A 21,258-nucleotide genomic window follows, 5' to 3' on the forward strand; every position below is an offset into this window, starting at 1 on the left:
CTGTGGGTTACAGATGGAATTTGGAAGACTGTTTTCCCACACTGCATGTTCAAAGTTGAGGTGATGGATGGCAACTTATTCATTTCCACAAACATTATAGTTACATTGTAATTTGTAATTTCAAAACCTTTGCAGCAAATCAGTGATGGAATTCCAGCTCTCAATTTACCTGATGTGTGTACAAACTCCCCAATTCGCAATAAGGCGTTTTGCGAGGAACACTGTCTTTTGCTACAGAATGAAGCTCCTGATGTGCCTATTGATCTGAGACAGTTTCTCAAATATTGTGGTGCTCAAGCAGTTGGTAATTTAAGATACAGTGGTACAATTATTTACTTACACGATTTAATTAGAAAATGAAGAGGAGTGTGAGGGTGACACTGATACTGTTGATGCAGTTGTGAACTCTATTAAAGTCAATACAAACCAATTTGGAACATCTGCTACCACCTCACAAGGTATATAATTATGTAGAATTCTCTATTTACTTTTATTGAACTTTATCCTAGGTACTGCAGCTTTAATTGAGAAGCATCCTGAACTAGTACAAAGTACTGTGTATGATGACCCTAATGAACGAGTTTGCAGGAAAGATACGGGTAAATCCAAACGGTTGAGGAAGTGGTCTAGAGGGCACCAATTTGTCATCAGAGGGGGTGGTCATATTGACACTTGGCAACCATTGTACAGGTACACGCCATGCATTCACATGACCCTTTTCCTGTATACATTTTAGCATAATAGCTATACATTATACTGAACTGTAATAGCTAGTGCCTATAATTATAAGTACTAACCCTCGACTGTTGACATGAATAGAAACTATGCATGTATAAAACAAATGCACTCTACACTGTAAAAAAAAAGTGCGGTGAGCACACTAAAACCGTCGCATATAGCACACTTTTTCCAAAAAAGCACTTTTTTTCAATCATTTTTTACAGTGTATATATAATTTATATACCTATATAGGTCTGAATCGCCATCACAAGTGTTCTTAATTTTGATTCAATGGCTGCTGTCTCTAGCTAAGTCTCGTGGTGGTATTGGGAAGCCTATCTCATTGGCCTATGACAACATATGCAATTTAGCAAAGCTGAAGGCTGCTCGTGCTCCTCTATATATATATATATAGTATACCATTTACTCCGCCATTGGACCGTTTGTGGCTTGATGTCAACAAAATCATGGATGTGTTTCATTTTCAAAACCATGTGTCTCCAGATTGTAAATTAAAGTTTTCTCCTGCTGAACTGAAGAGCGAGAATCCTGACTTCAATACACAGGCTGGGGAGCAGACATTTGTTTGGGTACATCGGTTTAGTCATATTCTGTGCTCAATGAACAAGGTTCACCACCTTTTTTATCTCCACCGAATGGTGTTAAGGCGAAACGAGTATACCAGCAAGTGCTATGCTAGAGGAAAAAAGCCAATTCTCCCAAAAGGAACTGCAAAGTAACTGTTTTAAAAGTAAATTGTTTTGCAGTGCTTATACATATGAATGCGTTGAGATATACATGCATTTGCAGTCACCTAATTAGCAATTACTATCACTTTACTTTATATGATACCTACATCTAAATTGATTGTAAATATTGGCTGTAATAAATTATTGTTGTTATAGAAGTGGTGGGTGTAGATATGTTTGAGAAGAGGGCGGAGTTTACTACTGCATGTGCATGGATAATGTGTGCATGACCGTGCTGTGCACAGCATCTAAAACAGTGTCTCTCTAGCACACTAGTACTGCAAGCTGCTTGTGCACATAGATCGATCAGTTCAATGAGGCTAGTGCAGGAAAACCACAGCATTGGCTACTGGAAAGGAAAGAGTGGTCCTGCCAGAAAATTCTATAAGCTTACAAATTTCAGTTTGAGGCTATTGAAGCATGTCCGAGCACCAGAGGAGCTACCACATTTTTCTGGATTTGTAGTGGAAGTGACCCAAAAGCAGAGGTACCATGGTGAAGTAAACGAAAGTTCAAGCGATATCTCAAAAGGGTAATGAATGCATGCATGCATTTTTGCTTATTTATAATACAGGTTGGCATTCATACCATGGTACAAGATACCAAACACAGACCAACTTCTGCAATATCTCAGTCCTGCTATTCCATCAGGGGCATTATCTTCACAACTCTCACTTTCTCAAACAAAGTCATTATTGATGCAGCTGTGTCAAGAGTTTTTTGAGTAAGCTATATTTTTTAGTATAAAGAATCCATGCAATGGCTATAAGTATTATAATTATACCTGTGATGATTTTACCGCTACATCTATGAAGTGTTAGACACTAGTTGATAGTATCTATATACATGGGAAGTATACGTACATGCATGGGAAAAGTGCCTCAGAGCAGGTATATACTATGGGACTTATAGTATATGTATACCTGCAATTTACTTATAGTACACCTATATATATAGTAATCCTTTGTCAAGTAGTATAATTATATAGTCAAGCCTTGAGGGCAAGGTTTGCACATGCATGCGCACTATAGTATCTAGACACTTGCACTCACTGTTTTGTCAGTGTCCATGTGATTTAGAAGCCCTTAGCCACTTGTAGTACCCTCGCTATTAGTTGTACTATATTTTGGCATGTGACTTTCATTATTTGTGCAATTGGCTATAGCCATTGGATCACTTTCCACATGTCTTGTTACTATACATGCTGTGTCATTCCCCCATTGTGTTTTGCAATCCATTCACTACAAGTACCTGTATTTGGATATGTTATGTTCTATCTTCAGTGTGCATGAATTTACAAATTCATATAATTACACAATATACTTTTCAATATACCTTTCAATTGTGCACTCTTATTAAGTCTCCCGTACCCCCTTATATATAATACCTATATATTATGTGTTTAGGTGATTTCTCTCTTGGATGCTAATAAATTAAGTAGCTACTACTGTACAGCCATTTTTACCATGAGATAGTTCTTAACTTTCTAATAATATACAAAAAACAAATCAAAACTATAATAATGAGTAATCGAAATACTGTATATTAAGTAACATTGAAGGCCATTACCTATAAGGCTTACAAACACATACATTATGATTAATATGCATGCATGCACATGAATTATAGGAATGAAGACAGTGATGCAGATGAGGATGACACAGAGCCATCACAATACCATCCTGTATTTTGCACTGGGCTTCAACCTGATTCTAAAGTGTTTGTATTTGGACCTGAGGCACAGTTTTCTGCCAGGTGTTCTCCCATCGTCACGTGCAATGAGTTCGTTATGGAAAAATTGGCTCAAGCAGATGCTCTCGTCTGATTTCTTGTTTCCACGCTTTTTTGTGGTTCCCCTGGCCAATCCTAGCAATTTTCACATTGCAAATGTTTTTCTAGTCGGATATACATATTATGGCCGGGGTGCATGAGGGCCCTGTGAGGTGCATGCATCATGGGGTTGCCAATAAAAGTCTGTCAATTGTGAACGCTTATATACTATATATATAGTATAAACTAAATTTGTAATCATTCTGTCAATTGTGAACGCTTATATCAAACGTATACTATATATATAAATTTGTGATCATTCTGTCAATTGTGAACGCTTATATCAAACGTATACCTTACATGATTCCACAAATAGAAACTAATTAATTTTGTGAACATTCTGTCAATTGTGAACGCATAATAATAAAGCGAAAATGTTGAATTTTCTACATAATATTACTTTCATGCAATAGAGATCTATATGCATGACGTATTTATCATACACTCCATGATATAAATGGAGGACTTATTATACTCTGAGTTCATGATAGTTTAATAGTGCATGTACTCAGAGTATAATTATAGTGGCAGTTTTTCTAAAAAAAAAGTCAACTTTATTTGTTTTTAGACCCTAATACGCTATATATATATAAACTACACATGCATGTCTATCAGTTTGCATAATAGCACTATATATAGGCTATAGAGAATTGGAGACAACTCAAGTTCAGGTAGATTCTTCACCAGTTCTGATAGCAGTATATCATGATTGTGATAGTGTGATAGTATCACAATTTATGCCCCACCAAAAAACCGTCCACAAATCAAACAGTGTATCCTGCTTTGACGCAAGAATAAATTGGATAATTTGCACATGACATTAATATTTAATAGCATTCCTGATTTACACAAGCTGTAGCCCAGAGTCACCAGTCCCTTTTCTCCCGCCCCCGTCCAATCAGAGAAAAGGGAGTGGCTTGCGAGTCTACAGTTATATTAGATCTGCATTCTTCCTCTGGCCGGCTAGGCTAGACATACGCATACGCGCTGCCAGCACTGCAGGGGCGTAGCCAGGGGGGGTGCTAGGGGTGCTCGAGTACCCCCAACCAGCCTGAGTCAAGTATGAAAATCACAGAGAAATGTATCTGATTATCCAGCTGAGCACCCCTTTTCTTCCAAATCTTGCTACAGTTAGGCTGTTAGCTAGCTAGTATAGCAAGGAAAACGATTCAGTCTCTACACTGTGAGGTATTCTGGCTTAAAATCTATAACTCTTTTGTGATCGTGGCCAGCTTCTTATGCAAATAAACGTTCAGCCACGCCCAACTTGGCAGATAAGTCAATTGTGACGTCATTAATAAGAGGTGTGGCTTCCGGTCAACCAAATTTTGGCGCTGCGCGGCTAAAATCGGACGCTTTGCGCCCTCTTTCATCTGTGACATGATAGCACCCCTTTCTCCAAAATCCTGGCTACGCCCCTGAGCAAGATAGCAGCGAAGTTGTAAGTGAAGGAGAATGGCAATCAAGATGTGGCACTCATGTGTCTTCCAGCTTTTACTGATTGGCGGTAAGAACCTGTACTGCTTTTCTAGTTCTTAAATAGCTAGCTCTATTAAATTATGTCATGTCAAGCTAGAATGCTCATGAAGTGCATTATGATATGAATGATCGATCTGTTCATCACCCTGTTAGATTCTTCCACTATACACTTCTGGATACATGTAGGTATTCCGTTGGTGTTGGGTGAACTGACTCGTGACTATACTGGGACCCCCTGTACTGGAGATGTGGTCTCGCTCACTTGTACAGTGCCTGGAATGTTGTTGGGATGGGATATCCCTGATTCAAATAATCACATAGTACTTGACAGTGGAAGTGAACTTCCATTCGTAAGAAATCCATACACAGTAACATCACTTGTGATCAATTCCAATATCACCTCCAATTTGATTTTCCCTGCGATGGAGGGGATCACTATTGGTTGTTTTCCTGTAGGACAGTTGCAGCTGAGGGAAGAACTCACCATACGGACAGTAGGTGAGGTTATATTGAGGTTATTATTACAATATCATGCTCTTTACAGATACTCCTTTACCACCAAATGGATTCAGTAAATCAATTCTGAGTAGCTCAGCCGATGTAGTTAGTGTAGCTGTTGGTTGGAACCCTCCTACTGAGACTGGTGGTAGAGATGACCTCGACTACACAGTAACTATCTCACCTCCGGCCCAGCTCTCTACTACCGTCCTCACATCCACCTCTGTCACTGTGACTGCTCAATACAATGTGGACTACACTATCAGTGTTGTGGCTACCAATTGTGCTGGGAACAGTACAACAGCTGGGTACAACTTTAGGATCGGTGAGTCAACATCGTCTAAATTTAAACAGTACACTACACTGACTCCCTCTAGTGCAGGCAACTGTCCTGTGTTGACCGACCCCATGAATGGAGCGTTTGGACCAACCACCAGTAGTTTACCAGGATCCATAGTAACTATCCAGTGTGACGCTGGGTATTTGTCTGCTGTTACGATGGTGACATGTGAAAGTACACTGATGTGGAGTCCAGACCCTGACGCTATTGAGTGTACATCACTAACCACACCTACTCCCACAATTTGTGAGTTTAAGCTCTTGGCTATATATTTACCCCATGTGTGCATGTGCAGCGAGCAGCAGGGGTGGAGTGATTGGTGTGTGTGTGTCGGTTTGTGTGTGTGTGTGGACACAAAATGAGCTGTTTGAGCGAACTAGACACTTTCATAGGCTGCTTTAACTGCTCTACTTAAATATAGTTGAAACTTGTAGGCGATCTTCGAAGGTGAAAAACTAATACGAAATATAAGTGCCTCGAAAATTTCGCGCTATACGGTATATGATTGTGAATCTATAAAGCAACGATTAGATTGATTAGTTTTTCACCTTTGAAGATCGCCTACAAGTTTCAACTATATTTATTAAGTTATACGCTATACGGTATTACCCTAATGATAAAGATGTTACGGTAAAAAGTTATTGTATCCATTTTGCTGCTGTGCGATGAAGCTCAACGCACAGGGTGAATGCTCTACTGAGCATCTTGTTATGGAAATAATACTTCCAACAGTATGTTAATTACACAGCTCCTCCAATGAACTGCACGGCTCCACTATCCCCACCAAGGAATGGCACCATCAGTGATCATTCAGTACCAGCTATTCCTGGTACACAAGTGACCTTTCAGTGTGACAACGGACTGTTCCCTGAGGGGATAATGACTGCCACCTGTCTAGCTACAGGAGAGTGGGACAAGAATCCAGGGGAAATTGTCTGCAGAGGCAAGTTTATTCATATATAGTCATGCTTCTATATACCTTGAACCACCTACAGCTGTTTCTTACAATAGCAGATTATCTGATGGGAGTCGATTTGATGCAGCTGTCTCCATCAGTGTGGTTGTCACGGCAGTTCTATTCACCGTCATTGGATTGTTGATGGGACTCTTGATAATGTATTTGTTCATGCATAAGAAGAATGTGTACTCTCTAGCAGCTAAAGAGCAAGCTAACGTAGGACCCACTGTATCAGCTGGTCCTGTTTATGAGGAGGTGTCACCCAAAGAGGAGATTGAACTGAACACTAATCAGGCGTATGGACCAGTAGGACTGTGAAACTTGTGGTACTTTCACCAACAGCTAATGTACATGTATGTAAACAATTAACACAATAATATAGCATGTACTGCATCTATTCATTATCAACAACTTAGAACAATGTAAACAGAGTTGTTGGCATAAGTCATGTAGCTACGTATATAGTCAAAGACTCACATTGGATCGTGTTGTTCTATTCTCCCTCTGAGGATCATTCTCCCAAGCAGATGACATATAGTGAAGTGAGACAGTCCACTTCGATCAGCAGACTGCACCAGGACATTGTCACTGCTCTGAGGGTGGAGTACAGTAATAAGTGGAGTATGAGGATCCTACTAAAATTATTGAAATAGCTTAAATGTAGGAAACAAAGACTGAGCAACATTGAACACTCAAAGAAGTTAGTCACAGTACAATTACACAAATACAACAAATGTTATGTGGAAAATCTACTTCGAAAGTTTCTTACAGTGTCAGCTTTTGAGGAAAATTAGGTGATCTAGCTGTCCAACCCACGCTATCGATAGTACAACATACATCACTGAAGTAACTTAATTCATAGACTTAGAGAGCATATGGTCACCTCCAGAGGATGTCTGACAAGTGCTAGTGTATTTGACGTTATCACGCAATGGCATCAATGCACTGAACTTATAGTGATTCGTACACGCATGTCAGACCTCCTCTGGAGTCATGCTGAATGATACAATGAGTATCCTTTTTTTTATCACCCATCTCACCAGTTTAAGCAGTGTCCCCAGGAGGTTGATGTGTTGAGGGTAGTGTCTGTGTTGTAGTGTCTCAGCACAGAGGGGGAGAAGGGAGGACACTCGGTCACCACACCCACTTACACCACTCAGCTCTCCAGCAGGAGAATGAAACTGAAGATTAGATTTGGTTAAAACTGCTATTACGTATAACTCAATCTGCAATTCCTCTATTACATCGCACAACACATTCATAAGCTCACTTGAGGAATCTCTTGTGTACACTGGCCCACATTTATCTACCACAACAATCTACAAAAACACGTATCTTATCCAAACACCTTTGTACACATGAGCTAGCATACCTTTATCCCATACCCCACTATACCATAAAGCTCTACACATCGTCATGGAAACACTACAACAGTACACTCAACAGTCGTCTCCCGTACGGTTTCAGACAATCCTTGTTCACCTCTGTGTGTGTGTGTGTGTGTGTGTGTGTGATAAGGATCTCAACTAACAATGTGTGCTGCAGAAATATCATGGATTTGGCTAGCTCGTCCATATTTGTATTCCAAGCACGGAAACTCACCACTTTGTGGATGTGCTGCTCTACCAGCTGCACTCCCCTGGTCTGTGTGATCACACTCCAGGTCTCCTGACAGTAGAGCCTCACACCATCAGCCATGTAGTACCTGAAGGGGGAGGGAGAGATAGTGAAATACAGTGGAACAATAAACAAAAAACCTAGAGACAAGGGACACCGTAATAATAAGGACAGTGCTTCCGTCCTCGAAACTTCCTACTCACACTATATAACCTCTGAACAAAAGGAAACCTCTCTCTCTATCATATCAAGTGCCGTAAATATCAATAACAATAGACAGTACGTAACATTTTAAAATGGTATATGCATCAGTCAACCAAAAAACACATTCTGTACTAGGGTGGGTAGATTTGGTAAAGACTTCAGAATGAATAAGCAATAATAACACTCTGATCCAAACAGCCGGTAAAGACCCACTATACACTAAGCATGAAGTGAGACAATAATTAAGTGTGTGTGTGGATTATAGTATTAACCATACCCTCGCGAAAATATGCCAACCCTTTTCTGCAAGAAGTTTAGGCTTATTAGGGGACTGGGCGTTTAATCACAAACAGCGAGTTTTCATTCGGCCACCCGCGGCCTCAAATCGAGGTTTACACTTTGTTCTATATGACAATTAATTCTTTATTAATTCATTGTATTTTCATTTCAATACAATTGACAACAACAATGTTATAAACTAATGCATACATGAGTATGATTAAAGCATGATAAGGGAATGAACATGAAGAAGTGGACTCTGACTCTATTCGTTGCTTGTCAGATGTAGCAGCGAAATTTCCCAAAGGTAGGTCATACTTCTACAGAGCAGCTATCAGGTACTTTGTTTCAGAAAACCAAGGCAAGGTAACCTGCAAAATTGGCCTGGGTGATGACTTTCTTTTCAGATTTGTGTTAATTGTTCCTGATCTCTTTTCTGCATATAGGACTAGTTGTTCCTTGCATATACATGTACATCTTCAAGGGCAAACAGATCCACACATAAATTATGTCTTTTTGGTCCAGCAAATGACGAGTCAAAATACACTTGTGCAAAAACTTTGAAGTAAAAGAGGGGATGGGCGTTTATTCAAGATGTGTGTTAGAATGAATAGCTGTGTTAATTGTTCCCTTAACTTTCTCTGCATATAGGACTAGTTGTTCCCTGCATATACATCTTCAAAGGCAAACAGATCCACACATAATTATGTCTTTTTGGTCCAGAAATACAGAGCAACATTGAACACACCCAAATGCATGTAGTCACAGCACAATTACACAAATACGATTGATGTTATGTGGAAAATCTACTCTGAGCAGTGTCTCCAGGAGGTTGATGTGTTGAGGGTAGTGTCTGTGTTGTAGTGTCTCAGCACAGAGGGGAGGAGGGAGGACACTTAGCCTGGTTCTGGGAGATGTAGAAGTCCACCTGCACACACGCACATGCACCATGCAACATCACAGCAAGATAGATCTGCTAAAAAATGTGTGCTGCAAAAATATCATGGATTTGGCTAGCTTATCCACATTAATTTTGTATTCCACGCACGGAAACTCACGCATTTTGTGGATGTGCTGCTCTACCAGCTGCACTCTCCTTGTCTGTGTGACCACCCTCCAGGTCTTGAGAGTACAGCCTCATACCCTCAGCCACATAGTACCTGAGAGGGAGGAAGAAATACATAGTGAAATACAGTGGAACAATAAACAAAGAATCAGAAAAAATAAGTAAAACTTATATATATAAAGGTAAAAATTTCCCACGCAAAATATAATTCCGAGCGAAGCAAGGCTCTAATCAGGTTCATTTTAGTGGTGGTAGTGGACAACAACGGCAAACACATTCATTAGAAGTAGTGGCCTAAATTGGCGGTTTGACTTCGGTTGCGTTAGTGATTGTACTATAAGGACCTTTTAGCTCAGGTCTACAGCTCAGAAGGCATTTTTCAAGCTTTCTTGTCATTATAAGCTACATAATGGTTGATGATTCGTGACATTTAGATCATTATCATACACAACCCTATTGTGACACACCTCAACATTAGCACTGCAGTGTATCCGTAGTTACAATCTGCAAGGACAACCTCTCTACCATGTATAAAGTGGTGAAAAACCTACAGAATAAACATAATAGAGTTGTAAATGGTAACCATCATTCAACCAATATGCACATTCTGTACTAGAGTGGGTAGATTTGGTAGAGACTTCAGAATGGAATTACACTGAGCCCAAACTGATGGTAAATTAAGACCCACTCTACAAGTGAGGCAACAGTGTGTGTGTGGGACACACACGCACGCACGCACGCACGCACGCACGCACACACGCACACACACACACACACACATGCACACACACACACATGCACACACACACACACACACACACACTACCGTATACCTCGCTTGCGCATGCACACCGAGGCATAATAATATTTGTAGTTTGGAGTCTACATGATACCAAAACTACATAGTCATACAAGAACAATTTGGAAAGTCATTAGCGACCTTATAATTAGAGTATACAGTGTATACACACATACATTGTCTCTGCAAATACTATAATATAAGCGAGGTATTGTACTATACACAGAAAGCACTTGTGTGTCAGCAAATGAATCGCATAGTGGACAGTTTTGACGTCTCAGGCGCATCACAGCAATAATGTTATGGAACATTTAATTTGATTTGGCGATCTTCGATAAAATCGACTGAATTGCTAGATTTTCCAGTTATACTGTAGCACTGACAGCTATTTTGAATATTGGCAGCAAAAAAATTATTACTTAATCACTTCCGTCAAGTAACCAGTATTAATTGTCATTGCGATACGTACAAATCTTCAATAGTGGGGAAATGAGATAATAATTGAGCAGGTAATACGATTATTGTCAGAAGCTTATTCTCAAGAGCTATATAAGAGCCAATTAGACAAAGGCTAACATCTGTATGCTACACAGAAAATAGCCCTAGCTCTGTCGACATGGATGCATGGTTAGCTTTTGTCTTCACACACTGCTTTGTAAACGTACTTTGATACGGTTGCACAGAGAGAGAAGGCTCACAAAATTAGGCTGAAACTGGAGTATAGCAAAGACTGCAGTAATTATATGCTAGGTGTTCAGGCTGTAAGCAGGATATGAGTATAATTGTGTTGTGTCAGTGATGAATAAGCTAGCAGAGTATACTACTTTTCGTATATTACATGAACCATGCATATAAGTACTTCATTAAGTTGACAATTAAGGTGAGGTGAACGAGTTAAAACCACGCCCACATACGATTTTTCTCCTTGCACATTAATTTTTATGTACAACTTTTGCTGGGTCACTGCATGTTATTTACTAATAGGTGACTATTGTAAGTAAAAAGAGTTCATAGCCTGGTCAAGGCAAAACTAGCATGCATGCATTTGCTACCCGATAGAATTATAGAGTTAATTGGGATTAGCATGCAACAGTATTATATATATATATAGTTATGCATGTAAACTACTAGATTTTGATGATGACCTGCATGATGTCAAGAGTATATGATATAGAGAGAGTATCGAACGTAGGCATATACTGTACATCAGATGTATGCAGAGAGTAACGTGACTTCCTGTATCTGTCACAAGCTTGGAATTTGCACACTGACCAATCCAAGCGTGGGTGATGTAATCTACTTTCTTGATAGATTACATCACCCACACTTGGATTGGTCAGTGCAAATTGTGACAGATACAGGAGTCACGTTACTCTCCGTATACATCTGATGTACAGTATGCCTACGTTCGATACTCTCTTCTCTATCATATACTCTTGCTGATGTGTATAGGCCTATAGGGACAAAACAAAAACAGCTGTTGACTGTCATGTGCTCGAAAGCATTGTCAAGTACCGTACTATACGTGTACATATAAGCTATTAAAATAGACAATGAGGGACTGTATACATAGAATTCCTATTATTAATTTTCGATGTTGATGCATTATAGTAACAATTGGTGTGTATAATAATCAACCCAGAGTGCCCACTGCAGTGTACACAATGTCATGAGCAATAGTGCACTGGCTGCTTCATAGCTACAAGTTATAGGTACACAGTGAGAGTTGGGCCTAACAAACAATAGTAGGTACAGGGTGTTTTCCTATATATAATTATATATATTCCTATATAGGAATATATATAATACCTCGAACTTTAGGCCTATATTATAACGAATAAAGGACTTGAGAAACACAGTGAGGGTACAATAATTATTATAATCAGTGATTGAAATGAAATGTGTGATGAGCTATGTGTTAACAGTAATCCTGCCTATATCAATACTAGCCGATGCTATAGACAATGTACTTCTACAAATGTTCCTTAATTGATGAGCAGTTATAAACGATAAATCCATACTACATACCTATTATAGTGCTTGGCGCATTATTTAGAAGGGCGTGGAGGTGCCGGGGATTCATTTTTAGGGGCTGGTTTAGTGGGGCGGGCTGGAACCATCTCTGTATGAGGAAAGAGAGATATGACAAATGTATATAGCTCCACGAAATACGTACATGCATGCATGTGCACAATTATTGAAGCATTGATTATGGCAGAACCACGGTGACGCGGCCTCGGGGGTGGGGGAACTTGATGCATCTGATATCTCAGTATTAACTCATTACCTCAACCTACAGATACCAGCACCTTTCACCTTTTCGTACGCTTAATGAGATAGTAAGTATACATACTATACATTTACAGTCGTAGTACATAGTAAAATGTGCATGTGTATTATGTACATGGGTGCATGGTTGGTTCGTAGTACATAGTAAAATGTGCATGAGTATTATGTACATGGGTGCGCATGGTGGCACCCATGCAGCTTACCGTTAATTTAGGAGGGCATGCATGAGGGACCCGGAGGCAGTACATGCCCTTAGTATAGTCCAGGGCTGTCCTCTTTTTCAACTTGGTGAGAAAGAGGGAATGGGAGGGTACGAGGCTTCGTCATACTAGCTTGTACATGCACGGTCTTTTATATAGCATTCATGTTCAACTCCACTAGCAAACGGACATGTGAGTGAGTGGGTGGAGTAGAGATTGGTCATTGGAATGTTTTACACCCATTATTATTATAACTAGGCTGTCGTGTACTTCACGGTTTTTATCGCGTATTGCACACTTACAGTGCATGTCATGGCTCACGTGAAAATCACACGCAGACATTTTTCTAGTCTGCTTCTTTGCAAATTTGGCAAAAATTAACGTTGACCCACTATGAAAAAAAGCACCATAGGTGCTGATGCTTTGGTGGAGGTACCAAAGCTACATAACACATAAAGCTACTTATAGCTAGCTTTTGTACAGGCATTGATTATAATTATCATTATGAACGTTTTTGGATACAAAATCCAAGGAAACTCAAAGAGTGGGTAATAATCGACGATGATTGTTGTTAAAAACGATCGATGCCAAAAGTTCAAGTCTAGGCTGCAAGTCAGCAGAGCCTTGCAGCTTTCTTCTCACTCTTGCATGCAGCTACCAATATAGCTAGCGTTCTAGTGCAGAGCTAACTACTAAGTAGAGTAGTAACACTCGGCGAACAAGCTTTGCTACAGACTCTTCTAAAAAGGCTGCTGCAATGGCATAAGCAAAACTAGGCATAACTCGAGAACGAAGCTTTATTTTGCAAATCCACAAATACCAATCCAAGAAAACATGACTAGAAGCCTATAGAAACTCTTACTTGCACTTCATTGATCCTTGAGCAGCTGTAACAGTACACACACACACACACACACACACACACACACACACACACACACACACAAACACATGCAAACACACTACCGTATACCTCGCTTGCGCATGCGCACCAAGGCATTATAATGTTTGTAGTTTGGACTCTACAGATACCAAAACTAGATAGTCATACAAGAACATTTTGGAGAGATTCATTAGCGACCTAGGAGAACAGAACACATGCTGGTGGATAGTCCCTAATATTGTTCGATCAGTGCACAATGCAAATACTATATAAGCGAGGTCATTGTATACTACACAGAAAGCGCTTGTGTGTCAGCAAATGAATCGCATAGTGGACAGTTTTGGTGTCTCAGGCGCATCACAGCAATGATGTTATGAAAGATTTAATTTGATTTGGCGATCTTCAGTAAAATCAACCAAATTGCCAGATTTTCCAGTTATACTGTAGCACTGACAGCTATTTTGAATATTGGCTGCAAAAAATTATTACTCTAGATCTATATCACTACTATACATAGCCCAAAATGGACATGCTAAACAATATTATAGCTATATTATTAGCAGTATTGCCTAATTGTTGATGTGTACAGTTATAGATAGATACACTCACCTCTACTTGAACATCAACATTTTCTACTGTGTGAAAGTTAGAAGATCAAAGTGTACATGATGACAACAACATGTATGGTAAGTTACACTAATAAGATAGACTTGCTGGATCTAGAATAAGATTGTACATATTATAGATCCCATTTGAGCAGGGAACTATGAGCTATAGTACGGGTACTACATAGATTGCTCTGGGCTATATGCAAACTACAACATTATACATTAACTAGGAGCCGCTCGTTTCTTGGGCAGTGTGCTGTACTTTTTGCTACAAGGCTGCATGGGGGAAGAGCTGGGATTCTAGCTTTGGCTTCTTTGGCTTTGTTCAAGAGTATATAGTATAGGAGCCGCTCGTTTGCTGGGCTTGTTGGCTGCAAATTTTAGCTTAAGTATATCTTCATTAGAAGTCTCGTCTCGAGGCTAGTTTTTTTTTAGTGTTGTATTATCGTTTCAGCTCTATAATTATATTTAGTGGCTTTGTGTACCTTCTACAAGGAGAGGCTGCATGTGACTATACAGTACAACATATTTAATGATTATCTCTTTCTTAAAGCTGGGCATTGTATGTAGGTAAAATCAAAGCCACTATTGGTTAGGTTGGTAAGTAATTTGCCTTATAATTGGTAGTAAGCTGGTTTTGAAGCAGCCCATTTAGTAAGTTACATCAAGGATTAAAATTTAATGTATAGGTACATGTCTCTTTGTATTGTGACTGTTCCACTAGCCATTGGTTAATACATGGAGCTCAGTAGCCAGTTTATAGCAGTACTATATATAGCTATAGAAGCATGGACTGGAGGAAATTAAAAAAATTGTTGTCAGAAACACAGATCGTCAATGCTATTTACATTGCGTTTCCCACCCTAGTATAGATATAAGAAGGGAGAGGGATGGGAAAAACGATATAGTTTAGGCTAGCATCTATACACTTCAAGCAGCACATTTATAATCAATGTACTTCATTGTTTTACAGGTTGTGATGGCGTTATTTGTCGCTACAGTTACAGGTCAAGTGGTTGACATCGCTTCAGATTTAGACGTAGCCGGCCGTAGCTTTTCCTGCACTGGGGAAGTTGTCACATACACTTGTAGCGCTCAAGGAACCACCCTGTTTGTGCAGTTTCCACCATTAATAAATCAGCAAGCATTCATTAGCAGTGATCCTGTTCCTGATGTTCAAGTATTCCCTACTGCTCCGAATGCTATTCTGACCCTGACAAGTGGAATGCCCAATTTTACTGCAAACCTGCAAATCAGAGTATCAAGTGATCTGCAGCAGATGAATTTTTCTTGTTCTACGGACATTTCTGGCCCTCAGAACGATTTTGTACTACCACTAATTCATGAAGGTAAGTTGTCATGCCGTATATATAGCGGGTAACTTTCATTGGTGCAAATTTTCGTATGAGTGAAATATTTCGTATAGGCTAAATATTCGTACAGCTCAGAATAGTGACATAGAACCTACGAAAATGTCCACCATACAAAAATAACCCGCTATAATTATATGATTATCCTTTCATATACAGCACAAATCGAACCACCTTCCACTGTGACATTCTCTGGAGACACGACAGTATCATGGAACCCACCTTTAAACCCCCAGTTTGACATTGATTATTATATTGTGAGAATTTACGTGGATGAAGTGTTGCACACGACTAGGAGCTCTCGTGACAATGGTCTGGACGTTACGTTGCCATCTGGAGAAATCACTGCTGATGTCCGTACTGTTAGCACTTGTGGCAGCATTAGCGCTGCGCGACAGTCAGTGGGATCAGTCTCAGGAGGATGTGCAAATGGATCAGTCTCCATTGCAGGTTTGTTTGCTTCTGATTTGTCTGTATATGCCCAGATCACAAAATTGTTAGCGCTGAATCAAAGCACTCAATCTTAAAAATCTATTCTCTCTCCGTAGCTGGCTTTTTGGTTCCCATTGTTCTCATCATCATCGCTGTTATCGTATAGTACTGGCTATTGACCAATTGGGAGAAAAAAAAAGGTACGGTCCTAACGGATTTGTAATGGAGTTTGTTTTGGGTGATAGTTTTTAGGTTGATGTGTTTTTCTCACTGTATATATAGATTTGAAGAGAGTCCTGAAACAAGTCTGTCAAGCTAGGACCTTTAGTTAACATACATTATGATACAGTTTGTATTATTAAAATGAGTAATTATGGTACTGTCCTATAAAAGGGACCAACTGAGTATTGGGTGGGATGGTGGGGCATAAATCCCAAATGGATATCTCTTAAAGAAATCTACTGCATTTACACACAGTGCAAGTGCATATAATCCAGTGCATTATGCCATATAATGCAGTGCAATATATGGTAGCCATGGCAGTGATGCAACATGCCATATACTGAGCAATGGATTGCTTTGATCTGCCCACTCACTGGGCAACAAGCATGTGTATAATTATATTCAGGCTTTGGGACACGTTAACACATACATAGTTATACACCTCATTTTACATTTAGCATTTAGCTAACCATAATTATATATATATATACAAGCCTCACCCTTGGTTTATAGGCATACAGCCCTTGCTATAAAAAAAATGAAAAAACATTTTATTATCTCATAATTGCTTGAAATAGTTCTTAGTGCATGTAACAATCTCAGAGGTGTATATACGTACGGTCGATCAACAATATGACATTATTTATATAAGTAAAAAACTGCGCACAAAAATACACCTTTTCATAAGTGGAAAAAAATTTGCGCAAATTGCCATTTTTTTAGGATGACCGAGGTGATACTTAACTTATGGTGGCGGTGTAATTAGATACATCAACCTACGACAGCTTGTTTTTACTTTATATATGCAATATCTATACTCACCACAGTGCATGCTTTAGCTAATTGCTTAACTTGTGTCAATCAGGACCTTTCTTTTTCTTGCATGTATCACAGCCAGCCATAGTCACCCCTTTTTCTACTTTGTTCAGAAATCCTTTGCGGCTTTAATTCGAGGAACTGCACTACATAAGCACTAGCACTAAAACTGCATGGATCCCTGCAGGCTTCCTTGCTGGTCCTATAGTCCCAGCATAGCCTATTATAGGTCCCAGTGAGTGATGTGTATTACCAAGAGTTCATGGTATGACCTACTACTGTAGACTAAAAACATTTTTAATTTAGCTTTACGCTACTGCCTTAGTGAGGTTCATGGTTAAACTGCATGTTGCCTTGTTTATAATAATGTACCAGTATTAATTTTACTTTTTTTAAAGTTGTATAATATATATAACTACTTTTACAACACTCTATAGTTGTAGGACATATAATTATAAATGTCTGGTTTAGCGCTCTAGTTCTGGACTGTCTATATATAGTAGTCGACTAGAAGATATTGAAAGTGTCTAGACTATAAATTATGTTGTTATAATGATCGTTATCTATTGTTCTAGTTTAATCTGCACACCAGAAGTCAATTAATCAGTTTAGCATTATTTATTAGATGCAGCAATTGCAATGCAGCTACAAACAGTTATTATTTGCAGCACCCAGCTGTTTGTACTGGCTGCAGGTGAGTGTTACATGTGTGCATGTGGCTAGCTAGCTATATAAAACTTGATATAACTATACATTAACATTTTTGCAGCTACTCTGACATCCATTCCCACTGTGGCCTGTCCTGGTGACACTGTTACCTTCACCTGCACTCTGCCTGGTAGTCTCATACGATGGAAAGTCACTCCTCCAACGGTTCAAGGATCTACGTTTAGATTGACTTTAATAGATCTATTCACCGGCAATGAAAATGTCGCTGTGACTGAGGGTAATCCAGCATTCCGTGGTGTTCTCACTGACTCCAGTGGAGGAATGCTCACTGCCACTCTCACCTCACTGTCTGAGGCCTCCATTGTAGAAGGTACTATGGTGTTGTGTGAGGGAGCAAGCTCACAAGAGGGTCCTCTCACTATCACTGTGGCTGGTGAGTGACTGATGGAGTGCATGCATGCATGTCAATACACCCATGCACAGATTCACCCTCCCCTCCACTGAATCCAAGGTTGTCCTCCTCAGCCCAAAACCAACTCAGCTCCTCTAATATCACTCTGGAGTGGGACCTTCCCTCCTCTACTGGTGGTGTGTCTGTCAGCTATGTCCTCATCATATCCCCAAAACCTCTCTCCAAGTCAGCAGTCACTGTGGAGACTACCTTCACACAGATAACTGTCTCCTACAACACTCCCTACAATGTGACAATCAGAGCTGTCAACTGTGCTGGAATGAGTGATGATGATGTGATGATGATGATTCTTCCTATTGGTTGGTTTCTATTATAGCTGATCTCTTAGTGTATAATATTGTTTGTTGCAGTTACCTGCCCCTCCAACCCAACACCTGCAAACAGAGTGACCATCAATGGTGCTCCTCCACCTCTCTCACTAGTAGGATCAACACTAAGCTTCACTTGCAATGGAGAGACAGTACCAGCAACCTGTGAGAGTGATGGACGATGGTCACCTGACCCCACCACTTACATCTGTCCCTCGGGTAAAATTAATGGTGAATCACTGTCATAGTTGTTACTATATAGCCCCTCCTCTCAGATGTCACCTGTGGCTTTCCTGTCGCACCTTCCAGAGGCAGTGTGGACGTTAAGGGCCGGACATCACCCTTTTCGATAGACTCAGTGGTAAACTTATATTGTGACAAGGGACTATTCCCAGCTGGTGATATGTCCAGTACGTGTGAAAATGTGCGTGGAGTGGGAACTTGGAAGCCGGACACGAACATCACATGCAGAGTCATGCCTGGTGAGAATGCCATTGGCTAAATGTTTTGTGTGTATTATTACATCTAATTTACGTTTCACCGCATACAGTTAACTGCTCTCTACCCAAAAAGCCATCCAACGGAACTGTAGTGAGCTATGAGAGATTGAATGAGACAGTGTCGGAGGGAACAGTGCTGACTTACCAGTGTGACAATGGACTCTCACTGACTGGACCCAACACCATCACTTGCACTAATGCTGGTGTCTGGAGTACTGAGCCTGAGGCAATCGTGTGTGTACTTGAATGTGAGTAGCGCTTTTGTTAACGGTTGATTTCCTATCAATTTGTTTACCTTCTCCATAGATTATATATCCGCCACCTTATCCACTGGTGCTGCTATCGTTATAAGTGTGATCATCACTTTCATTGTGACTCTAGCCGCGGGATTCCTCACTGGACTCTTAGTGATGTACCTTTGCTCCCGTAAGAAGACAGCTGAAGGACAAGCTAACGTAGGACCCACTGTACCAGCTGGTCCTGTTTATGAGGAGGTGTCACCCAAAATGGAAATTAAACTGAACAGTAACCAAGCATATGAACAGTCAACCAGTGTATACGTATAGGACTGTGAAAGTTTAGCATTAATCCAGTGTCTGGATAATAATAATTTATAGCTTATCAGTTGTACGCGATGTATATGTATTATAGAGGCAAGGTTTTATACATCAACTTATAGCGTCTAGATCTGTTGTTTGTAATATTAACGAAAACTGAATGTAAACAGTAGCACAAATCAATGTGTACATCTCTAGCTGTTCATTAAACCATCACAACTCATGACATCATTTTTATGTCAGCAGTATTTATTTAACAATTAAAGAAGCTATAATAATTATAGTCTGTTAAAATTGTTCAGATATCTGCAGCTAAAATAAAAGATGTATAATTATATAACACATGCAGTCAAAGAGTAATCTATGTATTTCTGCTGGAGGATCTACTCTCCGTTGCAATGCAATACCGGGCACAGAGCATGTGAACAGAACTGCCTCTCCAGGACACGCCACACTCGTGTGTTAATATTACAAACAACAGTAATATGTTTTATGACTATAAAATTGCAGCCAAATACAATCAATGACGACATTCCCAATGTCATTATGAGGCTTACTCAAATCAACAATTGATGTTTTTTGACTCATTCCAGCACTCGTTTCCTTATCATATTTTTAAATCAATGCAGTGGTATGCCCCACACCGTTTACTGCTGTTGGTGTGACCATCACCAACACACCTCCTGTCACTAATGGTGGATCCACTTACCTTCACTTGCAGTGGAGACAATGAAGTGAGAACCTCAACCTGTGGCAGTAGTGGGTGGTCTCCTGACCCTGGGACCTTTGATTGTGGCACTACAGTTATAGGTATCATACATGGGCAATTAACTCTCTAAAAGGAATGTTGATATCATGCATGTTGCATTTCACCACAGTCAACTGCTCTCTACCCAAAGAACCATCCAACGGTATTATTATAGTGGGCTATGAGAGATCGAATGAGACAGTGTTGGAGGGAACAGTGCAGACTTACCAGTGTGACAATAGACTCTCACTGACTGGATCCAACACCATCACTTGCACTAATGCTGGAGTCTGGAGTACTGAGCCTGAGGCAATCATGCATGTGTGTATCACCAACTGATCGAGGTTCGTAATCCCATAATACATCGATTTCACAGGTTCTACTGCCACCTCCCTATCCATTGGTGTAGTTGCTGCTATCAGCGTAATTATTACTTTCTTTGTGGCTGCCGTTCTTGGATTCCTCACTGGACTCCTAGTGATGCACCTTTGCTCTCGTAATTAAGAAGGCAATATACTCTCTAGCAACTAAAGGACAAGCTAACGTAGGACCCACTGCACAGCCAGCTGGTCCTGTTTATGAGGAGGTGCATGTCACTTAAAGAGGAGATGGAACTGAACACTAACCAGGTGTATGGACCAGTAG

At 40.0% G+C, this 21,258-nt stretch overlaps 3 protein-coding genes and 2 long non-coding RNA genes across 6 annotated transcripts; 3 read left to right on the forward strand and 2 right to left on the reverse strand.

Annotated features, from left to right (window-relative positions):
* On the forward strand, window positions 1-1,135 carry LOC135330880 (uncharacterized). The gene is made up of 5 exons (XM_064525871.1): window positions 1-60; window positions 136-304; window positions 354-458; window positions 510-690; window positions 973-1,135. The coding sequence occupies exons 1-5, from the start codon at window positions 46-48 to the stop codon at window positions 1,133-1,135; spliced, it is 633 nt and encodes a 210-aa protein (XP_064381941.1). The 5' UTR covers window positions 1-45.
* Window positions 1,136-3,262: 2,127 nt separating this feature from the next.
* On the reverse strand, window positions 3,263-8,279 carry LOC135350859 (uncharacterized). Of its 2 annotated transcripts, XR_010399311.1 has the most exons (6): window positions 8,177-8,279; window positions 7,947-8,058; window positions 7,845-7,893; window positions 7,615-7,755; window positions 7,052-7,167; window positions 3,263-3,405 (listed from the first exon to the last, which is right to left on the reverse strand). It is a non-coding gene; the product is annotated as an uncharacterized LOC135350859 (long non-coding RNA). The 2 variants fall into 2 exon arrangements; XR_010399308.1 differs by having other exon boundaries at window positions 7,615-8,058.
* On the forward strand, window positions 4,624-7,045 carry LOC135348951 (uncharacterized). The gene is made up of 6 exons (XM_064547372.1): window positions 4,624-4,806; window positions 4,965-5,276; window positions 5,323-5,601; window positions 5,659-5,862; window positions 6,365-6,559; window positions 6,612-7,045. Exons 1-6 carry the CDS (start codon window positions 4,755-4,757, stop codon window positions 6,890-6,892), a joined length of 1,323 nt encoding a protein of 440 aa, XP_064403442.1. The 5' UTR covers window positions 4,624-4,754; the 3' UTR covers window positions 6,893-7,045.
* Window positions 8,280-9,244: 965 nt separating the features above from the next.
* Window positions 9,245-13,259, reverse strand: LOC135350916 (uncharacterized). Its single transcript, XR_010399330.1, has 4 exons — window positions 13,032-13,259; window positions 12,568-12,661; window positions 10,208-10,287; window positions 9,245-9,834 (listed from the first exon to the last, which is right to left on the reverse strand). It is a non-coding gene; the product is annotated as an uncharacterized LOC135350916 (long non-coding RNA).
* Window positions 13,260-14,201: 942 nt separating this feature from the next.
* LOC135348642 (uncharacterized) lies at window positions 14,202-20,086 on the forward strand. Its single transcript, XM_064546922.1, has 11 exons — window positions 14,202-14,597; window positions 15,493-15,868; window positions 16,049-16,339; window positions 16,438-16,521; window positions 16,604-18,053; window positions 18,129-18,461; window positions 18,512-18,799; window positions 18,851-19,027; window positions 19,084-19,290; window positions 19,359-19,556; window positions 19,615-20,086. Exons 5-11 carry the CDS (start codon window positions 17,999-18,001, stop codon window positions 19,872-19,874), a joined length of 1,518 nt encoding a protein of 505 aa, XP_064402992.1. The 5' UTR covers window positions 14,202-14,597; window positions 15,493-15,868; window positions 16,049-16,339; window positions 16,438-16,521; window positions 16,604-17,998; the 3' UTR covers window positions 19,875-20,086.
* Window positions 20,087-21,258: the final 1,172 nt, after the last annotated feature.

The sequence above is a fragment of the Halichondria panicea genome, chromosome 1 (assembly GCF_963675165.1).
Source record: "Halichondria panicea chromosome 1, odHalPani1.1, whole genome shotgun sequence".
In the NCBI taxonomy this organism is placed as follows: domain Eukaryota; kingdom Metazoa; phylum Porifera; class Demospongiae; order Suberitida; family Halichondriidae; genus Halichondria; species Halichondria panicea.

Bases quoted from the DNA above. Each gene is read 5' to 3' on its own strand.
- LOC135330880 (XM_064525871.1), top strand. The intron at 305-353 runs GTAATTTAAGAT...CGATTTAATTAG, and splicing joins TTGTGGTGCTCAAGCAGTTG to AAAATGAAGAGGAGTGTGAG. The intron at 691-972 runs GTACACGCCATG...ATACCTATATAG, and splicing joins ACTTGGCAACCATTGTACAG to GTCTGAATCGCCATCACAAG.
- LOC135348951 (XM_064547372.1), top strand. From the start codon at position 4,755: ATGGCAATCAAGATGTGGCACTCATGTGTCTTCCAGCTTTTACTGATT. The intron at 5,277-5,322 runs GTGAGGTTATAT...TGCTCTTTACAG, and splicing joins ACTCACCATACGGACAGTAG to ATACTCCTTTACCACCAAAT. The intron at 6,560-6,611 runs GCAAGTTTATTC...AACCACCTACAG, and splicing joins AGGGGAAATTGTCTGCAGAG to CTGTTTCTTACAATAGCAGA.
- LOC135348642 (XM_064546922.1), top strand. From the start codon at position 17,999: ATGCAGCTACAAACAGTTATTATTTGCAGCACCCAGCTGTTTGTACTG. The intron at 18,800-18,850 runs GTTGGTTTCTAT...TGTTTGTTGCAG, and splicing joins GATGATGATTCTTCCTATTG to TTACCTGCCCCTCCAACCCA. The intron at 19,291-19,358 runs GTGAGAATGCCA...CACCGCATACAG, and splicing joins CACATGCAGAGTCATGCCTG to TTAACTGCTCTCTACCCAAA.